This window comes from Sturnira hondurensis, unplaced genomic scaffold, assembly GCF_014824575.4.
Source record: "Sturnira hondurensis isolate 20B ecotype Veracruz unplaced genomic scaffold, ASM1482457v3 Scaffold0007797, whole genome shotgun sequence".
NCBI lineage: Eukaryota > Metazoa > Chordata > Mammalia > Chiroptera > Phyllostomidae > Sturnira > Sturnira hondurensis.
In genome coordinates this window covers 1,129,558-1,155,904 of record NW_028080428.1, presented here as the reverse complement: position 1 = coordinate 1,155,904, position 26,347 = coordinate 1,129,558, and the positions used below count along the sequence as shown (strand labels likewise).

The 26,347-nt window shown below is 57.5% G+C and overlaps 5 protein-coding genes and 1 long non-coding RNA gene across 9 annotated transcripts; 2 read left to right on the top strand and 4 right to left on the bottom strand.

The window, feature by feature from the left end:
• Positions 1–1,574: 1,574 nt before the first annotated feature.
• Positions 1,575–4,522, bottom strand: PRDX5 (peroxiredoxin 5). Its single transcript, XM_037053070.1, has 6 exons — positions 4,215–4,522; positions 2,791–2,925; positions 2,252–2,383; positions 2,139–2,177; positions 1,941–2,002; positions 1,575–1,801 (listed from the first exon to the last, which is right to left on the bottom strand). The coding sequence occupies exons 1-6, from the start codon at positions 4,386–4,388 to the stop codon at positions 1,696–1,698; spliced, it is 648 nt and encodes a 215-aa protein (XP_036908965.1). The 5' UTR covers positions 4,389–4,522; the 3' UTR covers positions 1,575–1,695.
• A 202-nt stretch (positions 4,523–4,724) lies between these two features.
• On the top strand, positions 4,725–5,940 carry TRMT112 (tRNA methyltransferase activator subunit 11-2). Its single transcript, XM_037053069.1, has 4 exons — positions 4,725–5,170; positions 5,265–5,366; positions 5,491–5,580; positions 5,669–5,940. The coding sequence occupies exons 1-4, from the start codon at positions 5,093–5,095 to the stop codon at positions 5,774–5,776; spliced, it is 378 nt and encodes a 125-aa protein (XP_036908964.1). The 5' UTR covers positions 4,725–5,092; the 3' UTR covers positions 5,777–5,940.
• Positions 5,893–13,636, bottom strand: ESRRA (estrogen related receptor alpha). Of its 3 annotated transcripts, none has more exons than XM_037053063.1 (7): positions 13,414–13,636; positions 11,651–11,987; positions 8,561–8,677; positions 8,270–8,398; positions 7,690–7,857; positions 7,321–7,590; positions 5,893–6,916 (listed from the first exon to the last, which is right to left on the bottom strand). In XM_037053063.1, exons 2-7 carry the CDS (start codon positions 11,973–11,975, stop codon positions 6,657–6,659), a joined length of 1,269 nt encoding a protein of 422 aa, XP_036908958.1. In that variant the 5' UTR covers positions 11,976–11,987; positions 13,414–13,636; the 3' UTR covers positions 5,893–6,656. The 3 variants fall into 3 exon arrangements, with proteins under 3 accessions (XP_036908958.1, XP_036908960.1, XP_036908959.1); XM_037053065.1 differs by having other exon boundaries at positions 13,400–13,461; XM_037053064.1 differs by lacking the exon at positions 13,414–13,636 and adding an exon at positions 12,859–12,974.
• A 710-nt stretch (positions 13,637–14,346) lies between these two features.
• CATSPERZ (catsper channel auxiliary subunit zeta) lies at positions 14,347–16,881 on the bottom strand (the record flags this gene model as incomplete). Its single annotated transcript, XM_037053159.1, has 4 exons — positions 14,347–14,583; positions 15,323–15,389; positions 15,596–15,675; positions 16,524–16,881. Coding segments are annotated over 4 exons (615 nt in total), but the record flags the coding sequence as incomplete, so codon positions are not given.
• A 1,429-nt stretch (positions 16,882–18,310) lies between these two features.
• LOC118991678 (uncharacterized) lies at positions 18,311–22,904 on the top strand. Its single transcript, XR_005067460.1, has 3 exons — positions 18,311–18,855; positions 19,671–20,047; positions 22,482–22,904. It is a non-coding gene; the product is annotated as an uncharacterized LOC118991678 (long non-coding RNA).
• On the bottom strand, positions 18,848–25,131 carry KCNK4 (potassium two pore domain channel subfamily K member 4). 2 transcript variants are annotated; one of them, XM_037053066.1, is made up of 7 exons: positions 25,012–25,131; positions 24,545–24,810; positions 21,070–21,193; positions 20,782–20,942; positions 20,470–20,656; positions 19,857–19,990; positions 18,848–19,234 (listed from the first exon to the last, which is right to left on the bottom strand). In XM_037053066.1, the coding sequence occupies exons 2-7, from the start codon at positions 24,731–24,733 to the stop codon at positions 18,848–18,850; spliced, it is 1,182 nt and encodes a 393-aa protein (XP_036908961.1). In that variant the 5' UTR covers positions 24,734–24,810; positions 25,012–25,131. The 2 variants fall into 2 exon arrangements, with proteins under 2 accessions (XP_036908961.1, XP_036908962.1); XM_037053067.1 differs by lacking the exon at positions 25,012–25,131 and having other exon boundaries at positions 24,545–24,841.
• Between the last annotated feature and the right edge of the window lie 1,216 nt (positions 25,132–26,347).

Below are 26,347 nucleotides of genomic sequence, written 5' to 3'. Positions count from 1 at the left end.
GTCGAGTGCGGCAGCAGCTTGAGGCCATTCCACCCTCTGGACCCACAGCCACACTGTTCCCTCTGCCAGGAGCACCAATCCCATGGATTGGAACAATCTCAAGGACTGTTCCCCAGAGGCCTTCCCGAGGCCTTCCCTGACCCCCCCATGAGCGCAGCCCACCCTCACCAGCCATGGGCAGGGGTCGGGGGCCAGACAGGACAGGGAGGGTGCTCAGAGCCTACTGCTGACAGGACCCCGGGCAGGGCCACCCACAAGAGCGGGGCTGGGCACGCAGGCAAACCTCGCCTCACCGTCCCCCACTTCACTGCGCTCCCCAGGTGCTGCACTTCTTTCGAAATTGAAGACAAGACCCTTCCCCAGCAAGAAGATCAGGACTCCTCTACTATGACAGTTTGGAACTACATCATATCTCCGAGGCACGCCCGTACCTCAAACCTCCAGATATCCCTCCGATTACCCCCTGAAGGACTGAGGGGAAAAGCCACACTTCCAGACCGCCCGTCATCTAAACCACCATCTCGGACCGACCCAGAGGCTAAGAACGCAGGACCGCCTCTTCTCAAGAACGACTTCTTACTCCGAGAAACCAGCTTTTCTTCCTTCCTGAGAACACTCCAGGTACTGCCTGGTTGTTTCTGGTTTGCAATCCCTAAGGCCCTTGAATGAATCGTCATCACTTACGTCTAGCCAAAGCCTCCTGACATCATCGACGCTGGGGGCTTTGGCTAGATGTTTGGCAGCAAGCTGGGGGGACATATTCCACAGAATTATGTTGAAAATGTTTACTACACCTGAAGCGTCTGTCCCCTCTTAGGCTGTGAGCTCTGAAATGCAGCAGGGGCCCAACAGTCCCCGCTTGCTGCCAACCATGTGGCTCCCCAGGGACAAAAGGCAAAGGTGCAAGAGCAGGGCCTGCAGAAAGCAGCAGCCCCAGCCCCCAACCCTGCTGGCCTCCCCGATCCCTGGCTGCTCACAGTACACCCACAACTGCTCAGGCCTTACCACGATCTTCTTCCCTCCACAGCTCACCTAATCTCCTCTTCCAGGGAGCCCTCCTGGACTGAATCAGCACTGCCTCTATTGATGAAGCTCTTCCTGCAAGTCAGATGGTCCCAAGGTCCCAGAGGCCCTTCCTGGGATGTGGGTGCTCCTAGGAATGGTTCAACAATCTGAAAACAATGATGGGGCTGGGATTTGGCCCAGGTCGGGGGGTGCCTAGGGCCAAAGTCCCTACTTTAGGGTGTATGGTCTAAATGAGATCAAGCACCCATAGATCAAATGCAAAAATCCTAGGTGTGAGCCACGCTCTAGCCTGCCCAGGGCCTTTCCAGATGCGTTCCCTCTGCACAACCTGCTCCTTCCCTTGCTCTGCACCATTGGCTTTTTCTCTGCTTGCAGACAAATGCTTCATAACACCTCTTTCAAGAAGCCTTCCATGACTACCTCCTAAATTAAATTAAGGTCTCCTATATGAGCATCCTCTTTAGCCCTGCCCACTTACCCTCACAGCTATGACTGTCATGAGGCCTGGGACAGAGGGAATCAACAATTCAAAATCAAGGAGACAGATGTGAACCAAAAGTGTTTATTGCAGAAATCTGGCCAAGGCTTCAACTGGGTGGTCCAAATTCAGGCTAGGCTGGGCAGGTGGGATCAGGAAAGGGCAGGAGACGTATGTCTAGGCCCAGGACCTCAGAGCTGCGAGAGGATGTTGGAGGCCAGGCTGCAGGTGAGACCTGTGCCATCTGGCTCCACATTCACAGACTTCACTATCCCATCATCTATCACCATGGAGAACCTGCCAGAAAGAGGGTGGGGCCAGTTACAACAGCCTGAGCCTGGAGGCTGAGAATTGAGAGGGAGGGTGGCAGGGGGAGTCAAGAAGTTTTGTAACTTCTGTGTAAGTTACAAAAAAGGGAGGACCCTCCCACTTTTACCTCTTGAGCCGTCGATTCCCAAAGAGTGACACCAATGAATCATCTAGTAACAAATCTGTCTCCTAAGAAAGGGGAGAGGCGAGAAGAGTTGGGAACCCCCAGAACAGGCCAAGCTCCCTCCACTGGCCCTGTCCCTCCAAATCCCTGCCTCCAAGGCTTGAAACAGGGGTCATCCTGTAGGGTGGGGGTTACACATACCTTCCCGAAGGCCCCAGTGGGGTCAGCCAGGAGCCGAACCTAAAGAGAAAGTAAAAGTCACCAGAAGAATCTCCCGCCTGGCCCCCAGGTCCCCTGCAGGACCCATGCCTCACCTTGCCTTCTGCGTTGTGGGCTTGTCCCCACTGTTCAGTCACAAAGACGTCGTTAACACTCAGACACGCCACCACCTGGGCCCCCTTGGCCTTCAGAGCCCCAGCCTGCTCCACAAACCCAGGCAGGTGGGTCTGTGGAGGAGAGACAGACTCAGCAAAAGGACAACTGCCCCTCCTCTTCGGGCTACTCCACCTTCAGGCCTCCCACACCTTTCAACAGACACTGAGAACTGCGTGAGCCACAGTTCCTTCCTGCCCTGGTCACTAGGGAGCCTGGATCCATACTTAAGATGGCTGTGGTCAAGGCCATGAACTTCCCACAGGCGCAGTCATGTCTTATTTACCCAAACACCTTCCAGAGTGCCTGTCACTCAGCAGAGTCAATAAGAGGTGCTGGATTTCACTTCTCCTACATTCTGAACACTGTGATATCAGTTTTTCACTGGGATATCACCTGCAACTAATGTTGCAAGCTGCCTCGGGACAATGTGGGGGACTCCTGAACGATGCACACAAGATCCCAAAGGGCAGGACCTCACCTTGGAACAACCGGGGGTAAAGGCCCCAGGGACTCCAAACAGCACACCCTTCTTGCCCTTGAACAGCTCTGCCAGGTTCACCTTGTTCCCAGGCTGCCCTTCAAACACCACCACGGATGGGATGGCATCTCCCACCTGGAGGGAAGGACTCCGAGGTAGAATTCGGGGAGTGGGAGACAGGTAGGGAGGCCGGGGAAGGGCAGCAAACAGAGGGCTCAGGAGACGGAGGACCTGGAAGCCACACCTCGGGGTGCCAGCAATGACACACAGCAGGAAGCCCGACCCTGTCAGAGTTTCCAGAGGTCCCTCCCTGTCACCCTCTCTTCTCCTACTGCCTAGTTACCCGCCATCCTCCAAGTTTCAAGGTGGCCTTATTTCTACTTGAGGGCCTTGTGGTGGCAACAGAAAAAGGGAGAGGCCTTCCGGGAGTTGCAAGGAGTTGAGTAAACAGGCTGTGTAAAGTACAGGAAAGAAGTGGGATAACTGGGCAGGAGAAGGAGGGGCAAGGAGGCTGTATTTGGTGGGGTGGAGGCCCTGACCAACCCGGGGGCGGGGCGGGGGGGGGATCCTGGCCAGGTCTGCAACCCACCCCCAAAAGGAGAAAAAGGGAGGAGAGCAGAAAGTAAGAAAGCTTTTTGCGGGGAGTGCGGGCCCTACATCTGGGAGGTACAGAGGAGGGGATCTCTCAAAGGGGAAGAAGGATCAGTCTACCTGGGAGTGTTTGAGGGCTTCACGGGCAGCAGGGAAATAAGAGGGAGGGAAAGTCAGGGGTTGGGAGTAGAATGCAGAGGAGAGTGGAGGTCTCGGAATAGTTGGGACGGGGGCAGGGTTTAGTTCTAAGGAGCTGGAGGTGATTCAAGATGAGAGGAATGAAGCAGCTGAAGTGAGGAATCAGCTGTGTCTGGAAGGGAATGGGGAGGACACAGTAGGAGCCCTAAGACACAACACGTTTCAGAAGACAGTGTGAGGGTGATGCCAAATAATTGGACAAAGCATGCAGGAGGGTACAGAGGGAGCTATGTATGGGGGTTGGAAGGGACCCTGGGGCAAAGGAGGTTCCAGAAGGTGGGGGAGGCCATGGCATTCTATTGCCTGAAAATGGTGGACACCCATCATAGGGTGTCGCAAAGGGAATGTGGAAGGAGGCTGAAAAGCCTCAGGAACCGTCTCAGGAGATGGTGCACCAAGCCCTTAGAACTGGTGAGAACGGCGGGGCAGCCACGAGGTTTGTTCTGGAGATGGGGGGGCAGACGACGGGAAGGAGTCTCTAGGGCAGCAGAGACAGGACCGCAGGGCAGGAAAAGAGGGAGGCCAGTAGGGTTTGGGGCTGGGGGCCACTGCCTTCAACGGGACGGAGGGCCTGGGAGAAATGGAAGGGGGAAGGAAGAGGGGATCAGTCCCGGCCGGACTGGGCCAGCGGTCACCTTGATCGGGGCCATTGCGACAGCGGTGCTTCTGATACCGCGGGCTCTGCCAAGCGTCCACTCTAGACCTGCTTCCAGGCACCCTCTGCCTCCCACCGCTGCTGCACGACGCACGGCGGCCACCCGGGAAAGTAGCGAGCCCGATACGTGGTTCAGAATGCACAAGCCCGTCATCCCCACACCAGGCTCTGAGGCCACAACCTCCCTGCCCCGCCTCCTCCTCCGCTCCCGTCTCAGGGTACCCGCAAGAGGGAGGGCACGCACTGCAGTGCCGCAACACGAGCCTGCCAACCACAGGGCCCTAGGCTGACCGCTGGGGCGGGCCACAGCCACGGCGCCGGCGTGAGCGGTACGCCAGGGGTGGGGCTTGCGTAATAATAGACTTATTTGCATCAGGAGCTGGGCGGGTGGGCGGAGCTTTCAGTCGCCGCGCAGCTTATTTGCATACAAGGATGGGGTGCCGCCGCTTTAAAGGGCCTAATTCATGGATTGAAGCAGCATTTCCGTCCCTCACCGAAAGCGAGGGGCGGGTGACGACAGTTTTAGGCACCTGCATAGAAGTAAAACATATTTTGCAGTCAACGACGGCCCCTGCATTGCGGCTTTCTTACATGTGATTTTCACTGTACGTGATTTGTAGCGCGAGGAGGTCTGGAGACAAAAACCACTGGGTCGGTAGCAACCTGCTGCCGGTAGCAACGCGTCATCTGACCTGGCCTTCGCTATACCTCCGAGCTCGCGAGCAACGGAAGTTCCTGCATTTCACCGCTTCCGCTCCTCCGGACGGTGCAATAGAAGAGAGCAAAGTGCCCCCGGAAGTGACGCAGCAGAGTTTCTACTTTCTTCCGGTCACCACCTCGTGAGAGTTTTGTTGAGACATGAAGCTGCTTACCCACAATTTCTTGAGCTCGCACGTGAAAGGGGTGGGACCCCGTGGATTCCCCCTGCGCCTGCAGGTACTGTACGGGGGGCGGTATAGCGCCCTTTCCCCGGGAGGGATCGGAGAACTAGGCTCCGGCCCCTGCCTAACTAAACACCTACTGCCCGCAGGCCTCCGAGGTCCGCATCATGCCTGTGGAGTTCAACCCTGACTTCGTGGCGCGTATGATACCGAAGGTGGAGTGGGCGGCGCTTGTGGAGGCGGCCAATACCGTGAGGAGCCCCCACCCCGTGCACACCGTTGCGGCGGGGGGGGAGGGGGGTCTCCTGACAACCTTTTTTTGCACCTGGCCAGGGTGTGGGATTCCCGGAGGTAATTGAAGGCTCTTATCTACAGTTGTCCCTGGGAGAGGTGCCCACAGAGCCAATTCAGGGGTATGAGCAAAATGAGGATTTTCTGAGGACTATGCACCACATACTGCTGGAGGTGAGAAATGGCCTGTCACTTGGTTCCTGGCCACACAGCCATACCCGGAGGCTGCCAGCGCTCAGCTCAGTTCCCCATTTCTCTGTAGGTGGAGGTGATGGAGGGCACCCTGCAGTGCCCGGAGTCGGGACGTGTGTTCCCCATCACCCGCGGGATCCCAAACATGCTACTGAGTGATGAGCAAACCGAGACTTAAGGGTGCCAGCATCAGGTTTTCACACTGCGACTGTGTGATCTTTGTTTATTTATATTTCTGTCGTTAATTTTGTAAAGTGTACCGCCAACTTTGACCCAGTGACACACCACACAGTGTTCTTGAGCTCGATATATTTTTTTCTCATTAAAGGTTCAAAACCAAAAGCGGTTTCTCTTTGCAACAAATATACATTAAAATAGAGTCTCTGTACAGCCAAGGGCTCTGGGCCCTGGCCTGCCCCATGTCCCTGCGCCGCCCTGGCCAAACCCAAAAATAAATATAGTGTTATTGCTCTGCAGGGCATCGAGGCAGTGCTCTCCCTACCCCCTGAGGAGGCTGGGTGGGAGCTGATGGGGGGCCCTGACCACCCCAGGGGTCCAGGGGCTGGAGCCTGCTTGGAGTTATTGCTTGGGGGGGGCGGGCAGTAATGCCCAATGCAAATGATGAGAGGAGCCAAGGGGGTAGGACCTTTGCTCTCCAAATTCCCCTCTGCTCTGGAGGGGAGGTCAGATTAAGCAGCAGCAAAAGCTGGGAGACTGTGGCCTCCACTCCCTTCCCTCCCTGAGATCAGGCTTCTGTCCCCCTCCCCCACACATCCCCTGCAGCCCCCTATGGCTTCCACAGCACCCCCTACTGGGGGTACATTATGGCTTGCAAGGGGCAGCACTGTGTGCAGAGCCTGGGCAAACACATTCCCAGTTTCTAATACCCCCAAGGAAGGGGGAGGGGAGGGCGTAGAGCCTGCTCCCAGGGGCTGATAGTATTGCCCTGGCCCTGCCAGCAGGCTGTGGCACTGCCCGGACCCCAGCTCTGCCCCCTTGGGGCTGACCACATGCTGGGCGGGTCCTGCCAGCACCCCCACCCATGCCCACCCCTTGCCTCAGTCCATCATGGCCTCCAGCATCTCCAAGAACAGCTTGTGCATGGGCACCTTGCCCTCCAGCTTCACCCCATAGAAATGGGCCAGCACTTTGCCTGCTGTCTGGCGAAGGAGCGGTAGTGTTAGCAGCAGCCTGCCTGCCCGCCGCCTCTCAGCACCCCCTCCGGGGCCTGCCCGGCCAGCTTCATACTCCAGCAGGGCCTCGTGGAGAGCTTCTCGCAGCTGCTCCACAGCCTCAGCATCTTCAATGTGCACAGAGTCTGCAAAGAGCAGGGAGAGAGCTGTTGACATCTCCAGGAAGGAGACAGCATAACTCTGCTTGGGCACTGAGGGTTGGGTGTACAGAGGGGCCAGACACCAATTTGATTGGCTGGTTGAGGCAACATTCACTGCTGCCCATGAGCCAGGGCCCTGCCTTTCTCAGTTGTGGTCCCCTTCTGTTCTCCCCACCTTCCCTCCCATTAAATCATTCGCCTTTCCAGTTAAGTATGGCACTAAGGTTCAAAATCCTATTCCTGCGTCTGCCCTTGCCTTGTTTTGTGACTTTTAGCACATAGCTGTTATTCCCTATGATTCAGTGTCCCCTGTCTGTAAAATGGAACTGTCCCACCAGAGGAGTTATGGGAGGCCTCCTGGAGACTCGTCAGGGCCTGCCCAGACTCACCTGAGTTGGCCAGGGCCAGGGCCTTCAGCAGCACGTACTCCTCCCGCTCCAGCCGCAGGGCCTGCAGTCGCCGCACCAGCTGCAGCAGGGCAGCCCCAAGTTCCCCCAGGCCAGCTGCTCGCGCCCCTTCTTCATCAAGGACCAGGTCCTCAGCGAAGGCCAGCTCATCCTGCAGTGGCAGTGAGCGCTGGGCCACACCCAACACCAGTACCTCCATCCATACGCTCTGCAGTACTGACATCTGGTCCGACAGTGACAGTGACGAGAAGCCTGGAGGGCAGCGCGGAGCACACCTGGCTCTGAGCAGGTGCCCAGAGCCAGGCTTGGCCTGGCCTGCCCTGGGGAAGCCCGCATCACCTGGCCCTTTACCTGGGATGCTCTTGGCCCAGCTGATGGTGACCACGATCTCTCGGTCAAAGAGATCACAGAGGGTAGCTACGGCTGGGAGGTGTCCGTCGGGGCCCGCTGGCTCAGGCATGGCGTACAGCTTCTCCGGCTCTACCACCAGCAGGTGGGACACCAGTGCGTTCACTGGGGCTGCAGTGACAGTTGGAAGAGGCACTTGGATTCATCACCTTGCAGGCCCTTTGGGGTCAAACATCTTCCCAGAGTCAGTCCCCCCGTGGCCTTCCTCAACAGCCACTGGTTAGCAGGCTCAGCCCTTTCTCGGGGAAGGGCTCTCCCTGTCTCCCAGGGGAAGCCAGTCTGTTTGTGAACAGGTTATGAGGGTTAGAAAACCTTTCCCTGTTCCCAGCTGTACTACTCAGGGACTGACAGAAAAAGTATTTTCAAAGATGCTTTTGGGGGGAAATGAGTAAGCGAATAAATGGAAGGAAAATTTGGGTTCCAGTGCACAAGATAACTACTGTCCTGGGGGAGTGCCACCGGACAGACTCGCAGGTCCCATTTCAATCCCGACCCTTCAACTCCAAGGAGCCACAGTGCTCACCTGTCTTCCGTGGGCCTCCAGCTACTGCCAGGGGTCCAGCAGGGAAGGGGCCTGGGAAGGGCAGTGGGTCTACCTCTGGTCGCCGCTTGTACTTCTGTCGCCCACCCCGGACACGGTCCAGACGTACCCCTTGAATTGAAGGACAGGGCTGTGTCCTGGGAGCTGGGAGTGACTTGTTCTGCAGAGCCCTCCTGCCCAATCCATTCCACCAGAACTTCTCAAGCTCCGCCCTCTCTGGCCCCATGCATCCGGCTCTCCCAACCCTCGCCAAGGCCCCTGCCCAGTACTCACCTTCTTTGAGCATGCCCACCCGCAGGCACTTGGTAAAGCGACAGGCCTGACAGGCCTTGCGTCTCCGCTTGGTGATCTCACACTCGTTGGAGGCCGGACAGCTGTACTCGATGCTCCCTGCCAGGAAGAGGCAGGGCTCCAGTGGCAGCCTCCCAGGGCCTGGAGGGGGCCCAGCAGACAGGAGAACCCTGACTCGCCCCGGGCAAGCACAGGTCTGGGGAGAGCAGGAGTGCGTGAGTGGGGCAGGGACGGCCAGGGCACTGAGGAGAATGGCTGCTGGGCTGGGGGCCCCTGTCCGGACAAAAGGACTGGGACCAGGGGAGTCAGGATGCATCTGCCCCTGGCCTCTTGTCAAGCCCCATCTCTGGACTCTACTGTCCTCATCTGCTCTCTTCAAAGGTCACAATGGCCTCTCTCTTGCTACCCTCAATGATCAACTCTCATCCTCATCCTACAAGACCTAAAGGGCCATCTAATGCCATTGATCCCATCCTACTCCTAGAAACACTGAAACAGTTTTCTGCTCTTGCTCTCAGGACACTCTTGGTTTTCCTCCCCCCTCGTTGGCCACTTTGTGGTTCCTGTGCATCCCACTGTGCTCCTGGGGGCAGTCCTCAGGGCTGCCCTCAGACCTCATCTCCGCTGACTCACCCCCATGGTGACCGTACCTAGTCACAGGCTTTCAAATCCATCTCTTGCCTAGACCTGCCTAAACTCCAGACTTATATCCCCTGCCTCCTCAATACCTTGCACGTCTGTCTGGAAGGCCTCACAGACCTAACCTGTCCCAAATGTGGCCCCGACCCCCCTCCCAAACCTGCAACTCCATCTGTCCAGCCGCTCAAGCAGCAGCGTAGGAGACAGCTTTCTGTCCCACAGCCCAAATCCACCCTGTCCGCTGATCCTGGCGGGCCTTCCCTCCTGCCCTGCCTCCGGCTCTGCCCTCGCCTCCTCCACTCACACTCCACCCCGCCGCCAAAGACACCCTGTCAAACCGAAGTTAGATCCTGGCCCTCCCCTGCTCAAAACCCTCCAGTGATTTCCCTTCCAGCGGTAAGAGCCCAGCGAACCCTGTGACCCTGTACCCCTGCTCCTCACGCCCTTTTCGACCTCACCTGCCTCGCACTATGCTCTGGCTCCAGGCCCCTAACTCAGAGCCCATGGCTCCCTTCCCTCCTTCAGATCTCTGCCTGTTGTCCCCTCGCCAGGCCTTCCCGGGCTACCCTGTGAGGGGTGGTGAGAATGCCACCTGCCCCCTCTGGCGATGGCTCCGGGCACTTGCCCCTGCTTGATAGTTTCCCATCAGCTCTCAGCACCATCTAATATGCTACAAATGTACGTATTTACTGTCTTTATTACCTGTCTCCCAACATTACTGTCCACCCCACGAGAGCCAGGACGGTCACCAGTGCTAGGAATGGGGCCTGGCACAAAGTGCGCACTCACAACTGGTTGAATGAATGCATGGCAGCCCTCTCAGCCTCCCAGGGCCACTCCAAGGACTGAGTGACACAGCCAGCCGCCAAGCCCCTGGCTCGTTTCTCCTTCACCCTACCCGGCTTCCATGCTCAGCTCAAGGCTGAGCCCTCCTGAGCCCCAGATCCAGCCAGGTTCCTTGGTACAGACCCTGCTCCTCACCCTCCAGCACTTATCACAGCTGTACTACAACAACTGTGTGCAATTCATTGTTTCCTTCCTCCTCCCACTGCTAGAAAGTAAACTGTCTGAGGATGGGGTGGTCCTGCCTGAGTCCCCATGCCTGCAACAGTGGCCAGGGCAGCAGAGCACAGGGTTTGTAAAGGCTCTGGAAGCTGCCTGACACTTCCATACACCAGCTGTGTGACCTTGAACAAGCCCCATATCTAAGCCCTCAAGCCCTCAGTTTTCTCATCTGTAAAACTGGGAGATGGAAACAGTACTTCTTACAAAGATGAAGCTGTGAGAATTCAAGGGGGTAACTGAGGTAACACATGTAGCATAGCTCACAACATCTAAACATTCACTAAGTGACTATTATTTATGGCTGGTGCTCAATAAACGTTTGTCAGCTGAGTCAGCAGAGAATGGAGGGTTCCAGGATGGGCAGGGGACACCTGGACCTGAACCTGTTGGCTCCCTGGGCTTCGGAGACAGAAGAGGACACAGAGGTTTTAGACCAGTGAGTCTTGGCAATGGCGAAGTCGAGACTCTCTGAATGTCACAACCATTCGTGAGGCACCTGTCCAAAGTTCAGTTATTAGTAATAAGCAGAGGCAGCAGTTTGGCACTGAGGAGCTCAACTCTGGACCTGAATCGACCCAAGTTCAAACCCTAGTTCTGCCATTTTCTACCTTAGGGCTGGGACGAAGTTTTAAAAACCAACCCAGGCCTCAGTTACAACAGTGCTGGCACCTTCTAGGTTGCTGTGGGGGTAACAGATTGTGAATGCAAAGAGACACAGTGCCTGGCAAGCATACAAGAAACGTTCTCAAAAAGTACTCATGTTATAGCCCCAAAGCAACTGAGGTTTACATAAAAATGTGAGTGACAGGCACATCCCAAGTGCTGCTTACTCTGTCACCATCTCGCTCGCTCACATTTTAATAAGAGTCCCCGAGTACTATCAACAGGGTGCCTAGCAGTCTTTTTAAAGTTAGGTACTGAAATAGGAGGTGGCCCCTCTCAGCCCTGAAAACCTGCCTTGCACCGGTGCTGCTTTGGGGAAGCCCACATAAAGGGGTGGGTGTGTTCTATGTTGGTGAGAGGCCAGTAGCCACCAGAAGCAAGATCAAAGTTTAGAGCAGGCAGAGGTGGTCGCAAGCTTTTCAGAGCTACTATGGGAGAGGCTGAGCCTACGGCACCCTCAGAGATACCCCAAACCCTCTCTTACATGGCACAGCTAATCCATCAATTTCCATCAACACACCCCTCGATCTATTTAGTTTCTAAGGGAAAGAGCACTCCCTGGGGGTAAGAGGGCCTGGGAATATCAGGCTGCCAACCCCAAATGGCACCATGGCAATCTGGGCGTCTGGCACCACCTAGCAGTGCATCCACTGGGCAGTGCCAGGCCCAGAGGGCAAAGGGCACAGAAGTGGGGTGGGGGCTCACCCTGGATGGTCCTCTTGAAGAAGGCTTTGCAGGCCTCACAGGATGCCACACCATAGTGGTAGCCAGAGGCCACGTCCCCACAGACCAGGCAGAGGCGTTTGGGCAGGGAGCTGAGCACCAGCTTCCCACCACCCTGCTCGCCAGGCCCAGCCCCCTCCCCATCCTCTTCTTCCTTGTGGCCTGGGAGGTGGCGAGTGGGAGCTGGGCCAGGGGCCAGGGCCACAGAGGGCTCAGTCTCGGTCTCTGAGGAGCCCTTTGGGCTGTCTGGGCTGGCTGGCTCCGCCTTGATGTAGAGAGGCTCAATGCCCACCACCTGGCTGGACATGGCGCTGGTCACCTGTGGGAAGAAACCTGTCAGGTCACAGGGAGGCACTAGGATGGGGGATGGAGACACCCTGCCACCCTGGTTGCCCAACCCCAGGCCTGGGGCCAGGCTTCCACTATCAGCGAGGGGGAAGGAGGAGGTACAGAGTCCAAGGAAGGGCTGCCCATGAAGAAGGCCCCCCCCCAGTTGTTGCCACGGGAACAGAGTCTCCAGAGCTTCCAGGGCCAGTAACTGGCAGGTCCCACTTGGGGACCTGCAGGAGGCTTAGAAACCCCCCTACTCCCACCCAGGCCAGTGAGCAGGGTAACCTTGGTCCCAGATGACCTCCAACCCCATTGGAATCCTCAGCCAGAAATGGGAGACCTCTAATTTTCCCCCAGAGAGGGGCCTTGGTGATCTTCCTCTCACTAAGGTATCCCCCATTCAAGAGAGCAAACTGAGGCACACAAGCCCAAGGGCAGCTGATGTGCTCACACACTCCCACTCACCTAGGTCTTCACATGCTCACTCTCACACAGGGCCTTTCCAGGCCCAGTTCTCACTCATGCTCACTTATCCCTCCCCAAGTGCAAACCCCAGAAACAAAGTCACACTCATGACTCATAATCACACACTCACGGCCTTACACCCTCACCATACCCCCATACTCACAGGCATAGACCCCTGTGGAAACATTCAAAGCTTTTCCACCTGACACACCGACCCCCCACCCCCCACCCCCGGTCCAGGCAAACCCACTCCAAGGCACACCTGACTGGCGCGGCTCCACCTCCTTGCACACCCCCTCGCATCCCACCCGCCAACACATTCGCTCTTACACTCCGGCAGCCTCAGGGTCCTCCACCTCCGGGGCGCCCCGCCCCCCCAACACGCGCACACCTACGGGAAGTTGCCAGAAGTTGCTTCGTTCCCCTCCTCCTCCGCCCGCCGGGGACCTCTTTCAGGTTATCAGGAAGTAAATGGGGAGTGCCAGGGAGGAGGAAGTTCTCCCCTGCGGGTTCGATGACCTTTGACCCAGAGAGGAGGGTGGCCCAAGGACCCTTGGAGCGCCCCCACGTGGTCTTCAAAGCCCCTTCCCCGACAGGGAACCCTCATCTTCCACCCCCGCCAGCCCCTGGACTTCGGCATGCTCCAGGTGTCGGATTGAACCCTGCCCTAGGACTGGATCCGAGGCCCAAGCCCGACCCTGGCTAGGATTTTCAGCCCGAGCCAAAGCCGGCCCCTGCTCCAGGCCGGGGCACTAAGATCTGGACGCCGGATCCCTCCCGGACCCTGACCTCTTCTGGCTCTCCACCGGGTCCCGACCGTGACCCTGGCCGGTCCAAAAGCCGGACCCCGCCTGCGGCCCGCCCCCGCCCGCCTCTCTGCGGGGCTCGCACATGGCCCCAGCACCCCTCCCGCCCACCTCCCCATAGGTGTTCCACCTCCGCCCCCGGACCTGGGACTCCGGCTGGGCGGGTGGGCAGGCATGGGGGCCGAGCGGCCCGGAACGCCGGGGTGAGCCGGGGGCCGCTGGCGGCCCCTCCTCCGCCGCCTCCTCGGGCTGCGCCGCCCCGCCGCGCAGCGTCCCCTCACTCGGCGGCGCCGCTGGCGGCTTGTAGGACACAAAAGGACATCGCGGCCGCTTCCTACTCCGCTTCCTCCAGCTGACAGTGGGGGCGGGGCCGGCTGTGCGCATGCAAAACAGGGGGCGGGGCCCGGCGCCCTATGCTAATAAGACAAGTGGGGCAGGCAGCGCCTGAGTGCCGGGACAAGTAGGGGAGGAGCAGGCGAAGCGAATGGGCGGGCTTTCACGAAGGTCACGCCCCGTTGCCGCAAGCCACAGCAGCGCACTTGCGTACGCAGCCTCCGGGTGGACGTGATCCGAGAAGACGCTGAGAAGCTCTGGGAAGGGTAAGGCCAAGAACGCTCTTACGTAACGAAGGAGGCGGGGCGCGCTGTGAGCCCGAGGAGTGGGCTACATCTCTCAGTGGCCTCAGTTTCCAGACCCGGGAGACTACAGACACATGTAAATGAGAGGGCCGGACGAGCGGAAAGGCTAGGTGATCTGCATATGCATGAGGGGCGGAGCCTAGAGAGCGCTAGCTGATGGCTAATCTCTGCCACTTTCTCTTTTTCCTTATCCCACAAGATAACACCGCGGGAGCACTTGGACTGCAAACCCAATATCCCTACAAAGCTGCAGTATCTGGGATGGGAGAAACAGACCTAAAACATGCAAGATGTCTTGGATTTCGAGTCCCGGAAAGGTGGCGCTGATAGGGCCCCAACAAAGAACGCTCAAGGTCACTGCGGTGACCGAGTGAAGGTCATGGGGAAAGGCGGGGCCGTGTGCGTCCGCCTCACGCAAGCAGCCACGCACAGACTCACGGACCTTGTACAGGCTCTTTTATTTCTCTAGGGTTCAAATTCCACGCGGAGAGGGTCGGGCTGTGTCTTGGGGCAGGACAGGGACTGGGGCTGGAGTTGGACAGTCACTTGAGCCTGAGCTGGTGCTCTCAGTGCACCAAGACGTGTTGCCTCTTGTTCCGTCGCCTCTTGAGTCCCTCGATGTATCTCTGCAGTTGCTTGGTTAAGAAGTGATCCTTGCCGATCCCTGACCGGTAGCCTGGGGAACAGATCTATACTCAGCTCAGTTGGCAGGGGCATGGTGTCCCTAGCAGTAGATGCCACATGTGTGATTTGAGGGACCTTGGGTAACTTGGGTTGGCAGAAGCTCTGAGCACTGGGGTCTGTGTTAGTTTGGGGAACTTTGGATCTCCAAAGTGCTGGGCCCTGCCGGCTTCGTTTCAAGTCATAGACCTGTGCTCCCAACAGATGGGGGAATGCAGAGCAAGATAGGATATTGAGGTGGAGGATGAATGAGGGCAAGATTAAAGAAGATGAGGGCCTGATCTAAGACAGTGGTAGTAGGCTGCTTTTTGGACACTTCCTGGACCACTCACTATTAGCCATTAGTCAGCCCCAGCCCCCCTATGTCATAAGGAGGGCAAACCAGCAGGGCAAATCCACTCTTCAAAGGCTCTTTACATTACCCCGGGAAGGGACCAGGGCCACACAAAAAAATGTCACCCTAACTGGGCAAATGGAGAAACAGTCTTAGAAAACTCCTGTCAGCTAGAGTGGGGGCTGCACTTAAGCTGGAGCCCAGACCCCTCACATTTACCCCATCATCTCCCCAATGGGTTTGCCTTGTCCCCCAACTTTTTACTTTCTGTGGGGCTCCTGGAATTTTAGTGAGTGGTAAGGGAATGTGGCAAGGCAAACACACCCTGAAAGCCCACTCCCACAGGCTCAAGTCCTGAAAAACCACCCAAGGTCTCTTGGGAGTTGGGGGAGGGACTCACTCTGGAGGGCTTTGGTGAGGATTTCCAGAGCTTCACTCTCCATGAGTTCCACCAGGGGCAGGGGCAGCTGAAGAGGCAACAAGAGGCTCAGATGTCCAAGGGACCCCAGTTCTGCCCACAGCTGAAATGCCCCGCCTGCTGCCTCCAGCCCAAGACCCCCCACCTACCCGCCCCTCCACCCTACAGACCACTGCAACCCCCTTCATCCCTGAATCCCCAGCTTGCCCATTCCCCACCCCACTAAAATCCCCAGTCTTCCCGGGTGCCTCCAACCCTGTTCTGCTGCTCCACCCAGTAGGCTCGATGGGGTGTGTGCTTCGAGATTTTGGGTGATGCCATTGAGGAAGGTATTTCTGGGAGAAGAGAAAAGAAAGATGAGTCATCTGCAGACTGCCGGGTCTTTCCTGGGTCAGAGATGTATGGGGTGGCATCTGACAGGGAGAGTGGCCTTCAGAGAAGAGCACCAGGGGCCACCTGAGTGGAAAACAGTAAGGGACCGTGATTTACCATAAAGCCCCTGGGCTTGATTGTCTCACCCATCCAGGTTCCCGTTCTGACTGCCCCACTGTGTGAGACTTAGGGCCAGTGACTGAAACTTTCTGACCCTCAGGTTCTTCATCTGTGAAATGGGGTAATAAGAATAACCCCTTGTGGAGTTTGAGAAGTTTAAAAGGGATCATGCAAGGGAAGCCCAGTGCCTGGCACAGAGTGAGAACTCAATAAACGGCAGTCACTATACTGTTGCCAGTCTGAGTTATCTGATGAAGGGCTGCGGGGAGAGGGGAAAGTTCCAAAAAGTGCCCAGCATGAAGTAGGTACTTAAAAATTGTCACCAATGACAGACAGGCACCTCCTTGACCTTTGAAAACCCACCGACAAGAAATGAATTCCCTCCTCTCAACTATCCTGGTTATTCCATTAAAAGCACGGTCCTAACCGCGCTGCGTTTGAGCATTTTCCTGCGTGCCTCTCCCGGACCTGGTGTGCCCCTGGCCACAGGACTTTGTACGACGCCTCCCGGTAGGGGGCGCTCCAAGAATGTCTGGTTGATTTAAAGCTTGAAAGATCAGCGCGGGCGCCTCACCCAGGGAATCCTAGAAACGGATACTACTGCTTCCCCGAATTTTCCACCAACAGAAATTAGGGCGGTGGCCGGCCCTCTGCCCTGTGAGCACCCACAGCCCGTTGAGGCCACACTGACCCGTCTTGGTTCTGGAATACTCGTCCCCTTCTAAATCGCTTCCCTGGAAGCCACCGGGGCCCAGCTCCTCTGGCTTGTCCTTTCTGTCTTCCCATTGTTTCCAGACGTCCTCAGAGTCTTGGCGGACCTCCTCCTGGTTGTACCACTGGTCAGTCTTGCTGCCTATGCTGCTGCCCTCCAGTTCAGAGTCCTCACAGAGACTAGTCAGCGGCACGTTCAGCCTGGACTGCGACAGCGAGGCCATGGTCCACAGATTCCGGACGTCACTGTTCAGGCTTGACCTAACTGAGTCATGGCGGCCTGAAGACTCGGCTGACGCCTGTGGGCCACATACAACAAGGAAATCCCAGCACACCTGTCAGAATGGCTATGGCCAATAGATCAACGATGACAAGTGCTGGCGAGGATGCGGAGAAAAGGGGAACTCCATTGTTTGTTGGTGGGAACGCACATGGGTGCACTCACTGCAGAAAGCAGTGTGGAGTTGCCACAAAAAGTTAAAAGTGAGCCCTGGCTGGTATAGCTCAGTGGATTGAGCACGGGCCTGCGAACCAGAGGATCGTGGTTCGATTCCCAGTCAGGGCACATGCCTGGGTTGCAGGCCAGTTCCCAGCAGGCCAACTCCCAGCAGGGGACGCACGAAAGGCAACCATACATTGATGTTTCTCTCCCTCTCTCCTTCCCTTCCCCTGTAAAGATAAATAAAAATCTTAAAAAAAAAAAAAAGTTAAAAGTGGACCTGCCTTGTGACCCAGCGATTCCACCTCTGAAAATATATGTGAAGAAACCGAAACACTCATTTGAAAGAATATATGCACTCCTATGTTCATTGCAGCATTATTTACAAAAGACAAGATCTGGAAGCAGCCTAAATGTCTATCAGTAGGCGAGTGGATAAAACGATAAGACATTTACACAGTGGAATACTACTCAGCCATAAAAAAGAATGAAATCTTACCCTTTGTGAGAGCATGGATGGACCAGGAGAGCATTGTGCTAAGTGAAATAAGTCAGTCAGAGGAAGACAAATACCATATGACCTCACTCATGTGGAATTTAATGAACAAAATAAACTAACAAAAAAATAGAAATAGTCTCACAGAGAACAGACTGACGGCTGTCAGACGGGCGGGGGGGTTGCTGGACCAGGTGGAAAAGGTGAAGGAATTAAGCAAAACATAACAACAACAAACCCTCAGACACAGACAACAGTCTGGTGATGACCAGGGGGGAAGAGGGGTGGGGCGAGGCAAAAGGTAAAGGGGCAATAAACGGTGATGGAAGGAGACCTGACTTGGGGTGGTGAACACACAATACAACATACAGATGATGTGTTATAGAACTCTACACCTAAAACACATATAATTTTATTAACCAGTGTCGCCCCAATAAATTAAAATTTTAAAAAGGTCCTAGAAAAAAAGCCAAGGAAAGCCCAGAGCCAGGGTGACGGGGTGTTGGGGGAGGGGAGGAAGCGCAGGCTGGGGCAGGGACGAGAAGACCGAGGGGGAAGCAAGCTGCCAGGGAGAGTGTTGAATGAGGATAAGCAGCGGCTGAACGAGCCTGGGCCCTGCAGGCCGAGGGGCCCAGGAAGAGCTCTTACTTTGAAAGCCTTTTCCTCCATGGTTCTGCCCCAACGGACCCAGTCGCCACAGGCCTCGGGCAAGAGAGAGGGCGTCGCGCTCCAGGAAGGGGGAGGGGCGGGGTCCCTTTCCGGAAGGGCAACGAGGATCTCGTGCAGGACGAGTTCAAGCTACAGGCCCCCTACACTGGAAACCATTACTTCTCCCCTCCCCACCCACCCCGCCGGAATAGCTGGGCTGGGGTGGGAGACGGGCCGCCCACCCTGGCAGATTCCTCCGCCGGACCTTGTCCAGGAGCCTCCAAGCAGAGGCGCGGGCGGATGACGGTCAGGAGGGCGAGCCTCGACCAAACCGCCGCAGGTGCAGGGGGAGCTACGGGGGGACTGCCTTCCTGGAGGTGGCCCGAAGCAAGCACCCCCCACCCCACTCGAGTCCTCGGAGCGTGTAGGCCCACAGCGGCGCATACTTTTCTGTTTATTGACGCAGGCTTTGAGGCACTGTTGTGAGGGACAGGCCCAGCCAGGACAGCCCCAGCCTCTGGACAGCGAGACGGAAAGGGGGTCTGGAAATGGATGGAGTGGGGAGAGGGCCAGGAGCCGCGGTAGCAAGTGAGCAACCTAGCCTGTTCCCCAGGTTACAATCCGGTGGGGGAAAAGGGGTTCTTTGGTCAAACAAGCAGAGCATGCTGGGGAGAGAGCAAGAACGAAGCCCTTCGGGAGGTCTGGGCCGTGGGTCCTGCCTCTACACGGGTACGTTTTTGTCCCGCGGGCTTCCAGGGCCCCGGGGTCGCGGGGGCTTCCTGGCGGGGTTGTGGGGGCGGCGGCGACCCCGTGGCGGGAGGGGCAGCGCGCAGCCGCGCTCGCTCTGCGTGTCCGAGGACTCGTCGATGAAGGCCAGATTCTCGCTGGGGTAATCCAGCGCGGAGGCCGTGGGCGGGGAAGGCGGCTCGGCCTTCTCGGGGGGCGCAGGGGACGGGGGCCTGCCCGCCGGCTGCGCGGTGCACGGCGGTGGAGGCAAAAGCGGCTGCTGCTTCTCCGGCGGCAGCGGTGCGGCGGGGCCGCCTCGCTGGGTCACCCGCGCCGTCACTGTGCCGGTCCAGCTGGCCGCCTGCGCCGTGAAGCCGCCCATCTGCGCGGGGAGGAAAAGCGGTCCTCGACCGGGGGTCCTCGACCGCCTCAGCAGCCCCGGGAGCCTGCCCTTCGCCAATCAGGCATTGCCCCTCTCATCCCCTGGCCCCACGACCTCCCCTCCTGCGTCGCACGGAAGCGCCCTCTGCTCCGGGAGCTTTTCTAGAAAACCCGCTCTACTTCAGCTCGGCCTCCTGCGCCCCCAGAGCCCTTTGCGCTCCTCGGCCGGCTGGGCGCGAAGAGTGTGAGGACAAAATATAGGTCGTCCAACTAAATTTGAATTTCAGACAAACAACAAAAATAATTCTAGTGTAATTACGTCCCATGCAATATGTGGCACATACTTATACTAAAATATTATTTGTCTGAGGGTCACATTTAACTGGGCTTCCTGCGTTTTTACTTGGTAAATCTAGCAACCGTACCCGTAAAAGCAGAGATGGAGTGGCCTGCAAACCTGTCTGAGTTATCCCTTTGCCCCTGGCCGGTGCATAATGGAGCTCACTCAGTCCCAGCCTGGAGGATCCCACGCTCTGGAAGGGAGGTCTGCTGGCCAAGCAACTGCCAGGGTACAGCGCATCAGCGCCGCGGCGCAGGCGCGGAGCCGACCCAGGGGCGCCTACCTCTGCCCGAGTGCGGCGGGACACTGCTCGAAGCCAGTTCCCTATGGTGGTGAGCACCGAAGCGAAGTAGGCCAGGCCGAACAGAATCCAGAACCACACGAGCGGCTGATAGACTGCAGAGTTCTGGCTGGCGCCTAGGATACCACCGGCGAGGGCAGAAAGAAGATGATTGCAGGGCACGTTTTGAGCCAGTAAGTCACCCTTTCACCACCCGTCTTCCCAGCTCATCGAAAGTACCCGTTGTCCCCAGGACAGTGAGGATGTGACAGAGAGTGAGCATACATGCCAGAAGATGAGCGTGCATGATTTGAAGTGTGCAAGATAAGAGCACGTGAGTGGGAGTGCTCATGTGCAAGAATGTGAGCCTGTGTGAGGGTGCACTTTATTACATGGGTGAACACACATGGAGGTGCAGGCATGCAAGAATGGAAGTGTGCATGAGATGTTGTATCAGTGCGGCAACATTAGGGTGCAAGAGTGGATATAGGGGTTGCAGCCACCCTGTGGGGGTGCACAAACACCACGTGGCGTCTGGAGGGAGAAGGAGAAGTGCAGAGCCTCTGGGTAGGAATCAAGTGGGCAAGGAAGTAAAGCACAAGAAAGGTGGCCTCACCGGCCACATAGTCCCCGAACCCCACGGTGGTGAGCGTCACGACGACGAAGTAGATGGCCTCCAGCTTGCTCCAACCCTCCACGTAGCAGAACACGAAGGTGGGGGCGAGGACGAAGAGTAGGCAGCCGACCAGCAGGAAGAGCACCGCTGACAGAATTCGCACCAGCTCCTTGGGCACGTGCCACTTCTGCAGGGAGTCCCCAAAACGTCCATTCTCACACCCCACACCCCCTCCTCTGGGAGCCTGAGGGGAGGCTCCCGAGATCTCAGGGCCATCTCAGGGCCCCAGCACAAGGGCTTGGAGCAGCTCACCAGGAAGATGGCTTCTATGTGACCGATGCCGCGGCGAAGGGAGGAGCCCAGCCGGTCCCCGACCCCTGCCAGCAGCATCCCGAACAGCGGGATCCCCACCAGTGCATAAAAGATGCAGAAGAGGCGCCCAGCATCTGTTCGCAGGGCCGCATTGCCGTAGCCTGGGCAGAGGGGCCGTGCAGGAGGTCTAGGGGTGACCTGGCATCCCCCTACCTCCCCTTGCAACTTCCCCCTTGAGAAAGCCCAGCCACCCCGTGCTCCCTCCATATGCCCAGTCCCCTCCCCCACCGATGGTGGTGATGATGGTGCCTGAAAAAAAGAAGGCACTGCCCAGGTCCCAGGCTGAGTAGTTGCTGTGACCGGTTGAGTTGATTTCAGGGTTCGCACCCCCTCCCAGGGCATCGGCCACTTCCTGCAGGACAAGGCGCAGAAAGAGGAAGCTTAGTCCTTCCCTCGGTCCTGGCCAACCCCCTGGCCCTCCAGTGTCCGCAGTGTTTCCCTTCCTTCCCCTCCCTGCTCTCCCCTTCCAGCTGGTCTTCCTGAAGGCAGTCCCTTTCAGCAGGCATTGCAAATTGGGTGACTCAAATTTGTTTGACCTTCCCGTTATTTTAGAAACATAAATCTGCCCCCTAATTTCACACAACAGATTTCCAGTTTCACAGCGGTCAGGAGCACAGACTCTGGGACCAGACCGTCTGTTTTCGAATCTTGGTGATGTGTGAACTTGGGCAGGTTAACTCTCTCTCCTCTGTTTCCACATCTACCAGGTGGAGACGATAAGGGGGCCCCTTCCATGCAGAGTTGCGGTGAAGGGTTAAAGCGCTCACAGCCAAATAAGCACTGTGGCCCCACATGGTGGCCATGCCCCGTGATTTCCAGCTTTCCACAGACCACCCCCCACCCAATTCCTATTGCCCCTATGGGAGCTGAATTTGAGTCCCTTGCCTTAGAAAGCGTGATGAAAGTTAGGGACCCTCCCTCCAGGAAGGTTCATATACCATCATACTTTTCATCCAATTTTGGCAGATTCGTGGGCTCGCGAACAGCCGCCCACCCTGCTGAAGTTCAGTGCCACACAGCAGGCGCTCGGTGAACACCACTAAATTGAAGGGATGGCCCAGTGTCTGCCCCTCCCACCGGCCTTCAGATCCCTCAGGGCTGGGTCCCTTTTGAGAGAGCCTCCCTCCCCTAAGTGGTAGAGGTCAGAGCACCCCAGGAGGGGGCGCCATCGGGCCCTTCCCCAAGAAGCACAGACAAGACACAAAGGCAGGGAGTGTGGGGAGATCAGAAACCACGCCTCTCTCTTCCTGCAGTCCTCATTAGTAAGAGCCTTTCCAAATTAATTGTCCTAAATCAACGGCCCCCAGACTTCCATAGCTCCCTGCTATCTGAGGAATGGAGTCCCAAATCCCCAGCCCACGGTTTAAGCTCCTTTTCAGTCCGGTCCCAACCCCCTTTCCTCCAGTCTTCTTTCCCGAATCTGCTGTTTGGGAACCCACATTAAGGAGACTTTAGCCCCAGATTTCTAAGAGGATCTCATTTCCTGTAATAATACTTTTTAAATAAAGCCAAGAAGTGAAATGTATGACTGAAAGTGATTTGACTTTTTTATTTGGCAACACTTTTCCGGTAAATTCACTACTTAAGGGGGAAAATTCTTTGTCATCCTGTGTGTTCTAATTTTTGTTTCAAATGACTAGGCATCTGCTAAATCCCAGTTCTGCAGAACACTCCGAATTTCCAGCTTGCACACCTTTGCCCGGGCTGTCACTCTGCCTGCAGCCCCTTGCAACCGGATCACACATCTCTACATTCTACCATCTCACCTCCTCATTTCAATTACCAGCCCCACCCAAAGGCCCCCAGCACCTAGCCCAGGGCCCAGCATACTACAGAGGGGTGGTTAACAGAGGAGGAAGTAAGGAAAGCTGCTTTTCCACTGAATTCTAGTGATCTGTCCCCTTGCCCAGATATGATCTCCTCTAGGGCACAGCCTGCATCTGTCCCACCCCAATGTCAATTTCCCGCTCACACTCTGGTGTATAGCACAGCACCTAGTACACAGTAGGTGCATACTTGCTGTACGACTAATTATAGAAGAAAAATAAAGCAGTTGTTGCCCACCCTTCTAGTTTCTGCCCTTCCTTTTCTTCTTCCTTTTCATCCAGGAAAAAAAGTAACTCCTTTGTGAAGATAAAATAGGTCAGATTCCCTCCCTCCCTCTGCCCTGTGGTCTGGCCAGACACTGTCCTGCCCAGGCCTCTCTAGGCCTCCCCCGCTATTCTAGAAGTGTCTGGGACAATGTCAGGCTGCTCCGTGTCCTGGCCCCACCCCATCCTCATCTCTGCCCTGGGTCCTGCCACACTGGGAATCGGCTGGGACACAGAGGCCTCCATGCAGATGGCTCCTCTCTCCAAAAGAACAGGCAGGAAAAGTGGGGTACTCCTTACTCAAGTGAAAAAAAACACTATTAAAGTTACATAGTAGGTTTTTAATACGATAGTGGCTCGGAAATCAGAGAGAGCCACAGAGGTACGTCTTGGCAGTTTCCCAGAAGACAAGCCCAGCACTTTCTTCACTTGCTGGACCAAGGCTGACCCCGTCCCTGACTTGTCCGCCCTCTAGCTTCTGCATTGTAAGCATGTGCCTTAGGGCACAGGGGCACTTGACCTCACATCCACAATGGCATGGACAGGCTGAGGTCCTAGGACTCCCTAAAATCATCTGCACATGTTTCTGGGTGTGCTCCTCTGGGACAAGGGGTGTTTACAGTGTTCCTGGGCTCCTCTAAGGCGTCTGGGACTCCAGGAAAGTACAGGGACCAAGACAGGGTAGCCAGACTTAGCAAATAAAAATATTGCACAGGCCCTGGCTAGTGTAGCTCAGTGGATTGAGCTCGGGCCTGCAAACCAGACAATCGTGGTTCGATTCCCAGTCAGGGCACATGCCTGGGTTGCGGGCCACGTCCCCAGTAGAGGGTGTACAAGAGGCAACCCACACTAATGTTGCTTTCCCTGTCTCTTTCCTTTCCCCTCTAAAAAAAAGATAAAGAAATGAAATCTTTAAAAAATGTATTGCTCACATAAATAAATAAAATATATTTTTTAAAAAAGCCCTGGCTGGTATAGCTCAGTAGATTGAGCGTGGGCCTGTGAAGCAAAGGGTCGCCGGTTCAATTCCCAGTCAGGGCACAGGCCTGGGTTGCAGGCCAGGTCCCCAGTAGGGGACACATGAGAGGCAACCACACATTGATGTTTCTCTCCCACTCTTTCCCCTTTCTTTCTCCTCTAAGAATAAAAAAATAAAATATTTAAATATATATATATATATATATATATATATACACACACACACATTGCACGGGACATAGTTATATTTAAAGACTACTCAGTGTTTAACTGACATCTAACTGGGTGTCCTGGATTTTACCTGGTAACCCTGAACCAGTGAGATAGACCTGTGAAAATTCAACGTCTGTGTGCTGCAGCCATTTCCTCCTACCTCCCTTCCTCCCACCACCCTCCACACTGAGGGAGGCCTCCCAGGAGCACAGAGCACAGTGCACAGCACAGAAAACCAGTGCCCCCTTGGACGCCACACTGAAAACGGAGCCCTGACCCCGGCCTCTGCCCTGCACCCCCAGCTGCACCCAGCCTTCAGGGGCGCCAGTTGGGAGCAGCACCCCAGCACACGGCCCCACTGGCATGCACTGGTGCCAGGCAGTCACAGGTGACTGCCAAAGGGGCTCTCCCCACCCACACACCTGGATGAAGAGCCCTAGGTCCTGGTCGCTCACACACGGATGTGCCCTCAGGAACTTCTCTCGGACCTCCCCCAGCTCCCTCTGGGCCTGCTGCTCGTGCGGCTGCTCCAGGGCCTGGAACACCAGGGCACCGGATACCAAATAGAGCAGGACCAGCGCCAGCAGTGCCAGGAGTGTGGTGCTGCGCATGGCGCGCCCAGGGGCCCGGCCAATTCCACTTCCCGCTTGGGGAGGCTGGGCAGCAGGCTCCTGGAGGGCTGTGGTCACTGCGGGCAGAACCAGGGATGCCTGGATCAATAGCCTGGCCTGACACCCCTACACCCTCCTCCACCCCTACCCACCGAAGGGTTCTTGGTAGCCCCCTGCCCTACTGCCCACAGATGTCCTCTCCTCACATGCCCCTGTCTGGACACTTGGTACCAGGACACACCCAGTTGCCCCCCCCCCCGCTCTGTCCTCCCCCTTACCTCTACTGCCCAGCCCTCAGCCCCTGTCGGGGGGCTCCAGGGTGTGAGAAGAGGGCACCGGGAGGGGAAAGGAAGGAGAGTGGAAGAGGGAGAGACTGAGCCTGCTGACAGAGAGGCAGAGCAAGGGGCCTCCGGCCGCCGTGGGCGTGGGGACCAGCCTCCCAGGAGGAGACCGAGGGGATGAGGAGGTGCTGGAAGGAACAGCGGGAGGAAAGGCTGGACCGCACAGGGCGGAGACGGGGACAGTCTGCTTCATCCGATGCTGCTGCCGCAGCATCTTCCTGATTCCTCCCTCTCCTCCTGCCTCTCCCGGCAACGCTGCTGGCCTCGATCGGCTGGGCGGGGAGCCTCCAAGGTCCCCCCAGCGCCCCGCCGGGCTTTCGAGGAACCCAGGGATGGATCCGGTCCCTGCGCAGAGGCGAGGCAGGGAGGTGCCGGGGTGGGAGGTGGGGAGTGCCGGGTTCCAGGACGGAGCGGGGCGGGGGCAACACACGGGACCAGTGCAGCATCCCCCGGGGCAGCTGTGAGCCCCGGGGACAGCGCGCCCACGCACCGACGCTGCACGAAGCCTCGCGCACCCCTGCTCCACCCTGCAGCTCCTCCGCCTGAGGCTCGGGCTGCCGTCCCACGCTCCACCTGCGCTCTCCCCGACTCCCGGGTGCACCCGGACCCCAGGGGCCAGTGCGGAGGGCCACGCTGACGTGCGCCCACATCCGCGTGCGCACGCTCAGGCCGAGGGGTCGTGGCGCAGTGCCCGCCGCCCAGACACACCGCACACCCGCCCGCCGCTCGCTCCCGCCGCCTCCCGCGTCTTCACGCCGACGCCTCGGAGCGTGACGGGCGGGCGGCTGGACTCGCGCGACCGCACGATTCCCGGAGGCGCCCACACGTGGGAGGGAGGTGGCGCTCAGCCTGGACGGTCCCCCCCTGCACGCCCCGCCTAGGAGTCGCCGCGCCCCTCCGCCCCGCACTCACTGTTGGCCCCGCTGCGGCTGAGGCTGCAACCCTGGGTCCCGCGCGGCCTCGCCGGTGCCGGCTGGGCCACGGAGGCGGCTGAGGCAGTAGGGGCGGAGCGGGCGGCCGCTGGGGCTGGGACCCCCCTCCCGCTGCCAGAAGCCCCCCTCCTACCGCGTTTAACCCTTCCAGCGCCTTGCCTCCCTCCGGGCCGCGCCCTCGCCGATGCCGCCCCCCACAGCTCCTAACCTGCGGCAGCCCTGTGCCCTAATTCCGGCCAGTCCCGGCAGATCAGTGGCGGAGGAGCCCGAGAGGGGCTGCCGCTGGGTCCGGCCCTCGAATGTCAGACCAGAGCCCTGGTACTGCTCCTCCGGCCAGTGTG

Excerpts from the sequence above, each read along its gene's own strand:
- PRDX5 (XM_037053070.1), bottom strand. The coding sequence starts at position 4,388 with ATGACGGGCTTGTGCATTCTGAACCACGTATCGGGCTCGCTACTTTCC. Across the intron at positions 2,926-4,214 it reads TCGCAATGGCCCCGATCAAG|GTGGGAGATGCCATCCCATC; the intron begins GTGACCGCTGGC and ends CCTTCCCTCCAG. Across the intron at positions 1,802-1,940 it reads GGGAATCGACGGCTCAAGAG|GTTCTCCATGGTGATAGATG; the intron begins GTAAAAGTGGGA and ends TCTTTCTGGCAG.
- TRMT112 (XM_037053069.1), top strand. The coding sequence starts at position 5,093 with ATGAAGCTGCTTACCCACAATTTCTTGAGCTCGCACGTGAAAGGGGTG. Across the intron at positions 5,171-5,264 it reads GATTCCCCCTGCGCCTGCAG|GCCTCCGAGGTCCGCATCAT; the intron begins GTACTGTACGGG and ends TACTGCCCGCAG. Across the intron at positions 5,581-5,668 it reads TGCACCACATACTGCTGGAG|GTGGAGGTGATGGAGGGCAC; the intron begins GTGAGAAATGGC and ends ATTTCTCTGTAG.
- ESRRA (XM_037053063.1), bottom strand. The coding sequence starts at position 11,975 with ATGTCCAGCCAGGTGGTGGGCATTGAGCCTCTCTACATCAAGGCGGAG. Across the intron at positions 7,858-8,269 it reads TGGAGGCCCACGGAAGACAG|CCCCAGTGAACGCACTGGTG; the intron begins GTGAGCACTGTG and ends CTGTCACTGCAG. Across the intron at positions 6,917-7,320 it reads CCTGGCCCTGGCCAACTCAG|ACTCTGTGCACATTGAAGAT; the intron begins GTGAGTCTGGGC and ends TGCTCTTTGCAG.
- KCNK4 (XM_037053066.1), bottom strand. The coding sequence starts at position 24,733 with ATGCGCAGCACCACACTCCTGGCACTGCTGGCGCTGGTCCTGCTCTAT. Across the intron at positions 19,991-20,469 it reads GTTCGGGGACTATGTGGCCG|GCGCCAGCCAGAACTCTGCA; the intron begins GTGAGGCCACCT and ends GTGGTATCCTAG. Across the intron at positions 19,235-19,856 it reads CCCGCCGCACTCGGGCAGAG|ATGGGCGGCTTCACGGCGCA; the intron begins GTAGGCGCCCCT and ends CTCCCCGCGCAG.